Source organism: Charadrius vociferus, unplaced genomic scaffold (genome assembly GCF_000708025.1).
Source record: "Charadrius vociferus isolate BGI_N301 unplaced genomic scaffold, ASM70802v2 scaffold1041, whole genome shotgun sequence".
Taxonomy (NCBI): domain Eukaryota; kingdom Metazoa; phylum Chordata; class Aves; order Charadriiformes; family Charadriidae; genus Charadrius; species Charadrius vociferus.
This window is the reverse complement of record NW_009646843.1, coordinates 1,453,486-1,457,787: the sequence shown is the minus strand read 5'-3', so window position 1 is coordinate 1,457,787 and position 4,302 is coordinate 1,453,486. Positions and strand designations below refer to the sequence as shown.

The window sequence follows — 4,302 nt, the reverse complement described above, 5'->3', positions numbered from 1 at the left end:
CGACTACGCAATGTGAGAGAGAATATTACTTGGATAATTGAGCCTCATTTCTCATAAGTGATACCGGTATCTAAAGGTGGCCTGCAAAGAATTAGAATAATTAATCTTCTGCTTGTGTGGGTTTTTATGACAGAGAAAGAAGCCATTGAAGAAGATTTTAAGATGATTTGTCTGCTTATTATTTACCTCAAGCATCCAGCAGGTACTAGGCTTCCTGGTCCAACAGAAGGCTGCTGGGAGGAACAAGGGAGTTTACTGTGAGCTCCTAATGCTTTCACTGGACTCCAAGGGCTTTCATCACGTAGAAGTGCTCATAAGCGGCAGATCATAAACCAAATGAATTTTAACTGTCTGCCTAAAGTTCCTCCTTAATAGCTCTTTTTTTTTTTTTTTTTCCACATGCAAGATTCATATTTAGAGTTAAAACAAATTATTCTGAAGAACAGCCTAAAGTTAAGCATATGCAATACGCACAAAAAAAAAAGTGGCAGGGAAAAGACAGGAGGAGGTAAGAGACGCTAAGATGAACAGACAAGGAGCAGATCATCGGTTGAGAAGGAAACATTTCAAGCACGTGCCCATCCTCGTTACCTGCAGAAGGCGTATAAAAACTCACGTGCTTTTCTACCCATAAATGAAGACTTGATAAATCCTGCTTGCTCCAGAGAGAGTTGCATTAGTTCATCAGATGGAAGTGCCCACACAGAGGCAGAAAGGCATTCAGGGAGAAATCTCTCTGGCTTTCATGTGCTTTGAAGCAGCAGGTGCAGTTAAACCTATTTCTTCCATCTTTGGCTAGTTCCCTCCAAAGACATTTTTTAAACATCAAATGACACTTTTATCTTTCCATTTTGGATGCAATCCACCTAGCTAGAAACAGTACTGGCCAAAATCCCTGGATTATCCGCACAGAGAATAAAAAGGACACGTCCCCGATTAGACAACATTGCAAAACACAACCCAAAGCTTGTCACGAGTAGCTACAGTCTAAAACCTCTCTTGCTGCCAGGAGGTTACAACATCAACCAAATCAATCTTACAGTGTTATAATCATCAAGCTCCTCATCACAAGCAATTCTCCCCTGCTCCCTCCGCACGGACTCTCTCGTCCGAAGACCTGTCAAACACACACTGTTGCTCTCCCACCCTGCTCTTCGGCTATTTATTATCCTGCCTGCTGAGAACTCACCCATGAAGGACGATGCTGGTGCATCAGGGGTTCGGCCATAGTGTGCCATCAGCTTGTGTTTGGTCTCCTGCTTTCTGTGCTTCTTGCCTACATAATGCTGTTTTGCCATAAGGGGGTTGTTGAAAGTGGCATGGCAGAGGCTACAGAACTTGTCTGGGTCAGTAATGTCCTTGTTCTCTTCGTTAGAAGACACGGTAGAGGTGGGGACGGTAGCAGGATGTTTCTGTGGGGGCACTGCCTCTGTAGGGTGAATCCAAACTCTTGGTCAGTCACAGAGCTCAAAGGTAAAAAACATTTCCCCAAAACCAACATTAAAAAAACAAAACTCACCACACCTAAACCCCAAACCTAGACAGAGAATGTAAGACATCTAGATAAATTCACGTTGCTCCTACCTTTTCCCTTAACGCTGCAGAATTTAAAGGTGTGTGGTAAGACAAGTCAAAGCAGCCCAGAAAAACTTTCAGGGTTAAAAAAAAAACCCAACAGATTTCCATATTTCTCTTTAGTAGAGTTAACATAAGCATGGCCATATTGAAGAAACACTGGACATGACTAAGCTTCCGCCTGCTATTATCACCACCCAGGAAAACAAAGAGGGAGGCAGCTAGAATGTGAGTACAAGCTCCTGTGCAGCAAAGGCAGGTGGGTTTCTGGAAGCACTCAATCCTGAACTGAAGTCATGACAAGTCATGTCTGAGAAACAGCATGAACGAGACTAGGTCTGATGGAGTGAATCCACACAGAGAAGCAGCTCTCCTGTCTGATGGAGAAACCTGCACCTTCTCATTACGGGGTACCAAAGACAAGAGCGAGGAACCTTCTAAGGACTAGAGAGCTCCTCTCAGGCTGAAACAGAAGCTAAGCACCAGACCGCTCATGGGAACATCCATCCCTTCCTGAAGGCTCTTCTCATACCCAAAAACAAGGGCTTCAAAGAACAAAAATGTCCCACAGCCACTCTGACCTCCGATGTGGCTTCGCTGTGCAGACACAACCTAGCAAAGCCGTGGAGACACACAGGATGGACAGTTTCTGCCTGGAAGATCCCAGCTCGGAGCCAGCACAAACTGCCATCCTCAGGTGCACCCAGAAGCTGCGCTTTCCCTCCGTCCCGACTGGCTACAGCACCCCAGGCTCTCGGCTGCCCCTATGTGCCCTGAACAGAGGGTCTCTCTCTTCACCCACTCGGCCTTTCTGTTTGCCACCAAAGTGATGGGACACGCAGACCCGAGGTCTGTCTGGATTGTATCCCACCTTGAGAGGAGTCAACGGCAGCACAAGTTCAGGACAAGCACATACTGATGCTTCTCAGCCATAGTCTCTCAGTCCCCAGCTATCTGCAGCCCACAAGCCCCTGAACCTCAGAGGCTACATCTTTGTAGCTGAGCAACCCTGATGAATTTGCCATATCGGAGTTTCGCCAGTCACTTCGGTCTCTGTAAGCTTTCAGCGAGCATTGTATCCTGTGACAGGCACTTCTACAGCTTGACATCATGCTCCCTGAAGAGCAGCTCTCTCATGGTCCCTGCACACAGGGATGGGTACAACGCTGCAGCAAGCTGCATTTCTCTCAGACAAAGCAAAACAAAAAAACATGCAAGATTTTGCTAATGTCAGCCCATCAAGCAGGCTGTTGAGAGGCATGTCTCTGGAGGGGCACTGCTGGCTTACCCTGTTTCACAGTAAAGAGCACGCACATCCTCACAAGAGCTTACGCTTGGGAGTCCAATGACACCTCTGAACATTTTTTTAGCTTGAACAGCCCCTCAGTACAACATGAAGCTGCCGCAGTCATACCTTCCACTTTGAGGGACTGCTGCTTCATGTTCTTGGCATGAGTCTTGCCCAAGTAGTGAGAGGTTGCCACGGCTGGAGAGGAAAAAGTCATGTTGCAGACGGGGCAACACTTGTTCCTGTCTTCTCCATTGCTGCCTTCCTGCTTGCTGTCCTGCGCACACAGAATCACAGAGCAGCTGAGGTCAGGAGGGACCTCTGCAGGTCACCTCGTCCAACCTTCTTATTACAAGAAAAAACACTAAGGCATGGGAGTCTAAGAAAACAAGGTAATTGGAGACATTTGGGTGCTAAGTCAAAGAAATGTGACTGAGTAGGACTTCCATGATGCAGCATCATCTTCTCCTTCATTAGAGTGTTCCTGCATCAGATTACGTTTTTTTTAAAAAACCCGTTAGTGAACTGCTCCAGGCAGAGCAGCAGCCCTTGCCTGTATGGGTTAAGGACAAGGTTAAGTGTGTGGCTGCCAGAATTGGAACAGGAAGCCTTTTACTCTGCAAGGTGTGAACTGAGCAACACAAACATCGCTATCAGTTGGGTCATCTGCAACACGATGCCAGCGGAGAGGGCAGCAGCAGTCATTTCAAAGCCTAACACTATGCGTGAAGGCATCCGCCTTTATCCCCCAACCCCCCGCCACAAATGTTGGAGAGTTAGGGATTAAAGCTGAAGCAATCATAAAAGTAGAATCTGTTTCCCAAATGAGTCACGGGGCAGACAGATGGCCAAGTGGAACATGGTGCCTTTACTGACCAACAGGCTCCAGCTACCGGCCGAGGAAACCTAAATCAGTAAAACAAAGATTGCTCTGGAACGAGAATTCCAGAAGATGGTCAACCCAATGTGCTCTCTGTGACAGTAAAGGTTATGGAATGACACTCCTGACAAGTTCCCGCTGTTACTCACTTTTCCTTGTTCTTTCAAGCAAGACTATCAATACGAGGCAACGTGCGCTTGTTTAAATAGGGAAAAACGTACTGGTGGAGGCTGTTTGAATGAGGAGGGCTGCAGGAACTGCGCTCGCCGAGACAAGGCCTGGCGACACGCCTGTCACCCGGCTCCTCCGTTATCACAACGCACGTTCTGTAAGTGTTTCCCTCATCTATTCACACAGGCGCCCAGGCCATACCACAGCCTTTAGCCCAGCAGGTCCCGCTCGGTGGCTATTTAGCCCTGAAGATCTCTAGGCTTTCCTCTCACCTGCTTCGCATCCAGCCTCATCTTCTTCCCGTGGGCCAGCTCCTCTCCCCCGTGGATGGACAGGTACCGCCTCACCTTGTTGGCGTGCTTCTTGCTCTGGGGAAAGCAGAGAGACC

At 47.7% G+C, this 4,302-nt stretch overlaps 1 protein-coding gene across 1 annotated transcript in view; it reads right to left on the bottom strand.

The window, feature by feature from the left end:
* The window catches only part of ZNF346 (zinc finger protein 346), a 12,073-nt gene that overhangs the window by 3,290 nt on the left and 4,481 nt on the right, over window positions 1–4,302 (bottom strand). The window contains exons 2-4 of the mRNA XM_009893670.1: window positions 4,187–4,282; window positions 2,990–3,140; window positions 1,190–1,429 (exon numbers count right to left, since the gene is read on the bottom strand). Of these exons, the coding sequence (XP_009891972.1) occupies window positions 1,190–1,429; window positions 2,990–3,140; window positions 4,187–4,282 (487 nt within the window). The remainder of the gene's footprint in view (window positions 1–1,189; window positions 1,430–2,989; window positions 3,141–4,186; window positions 4,283–4,302) is intronic.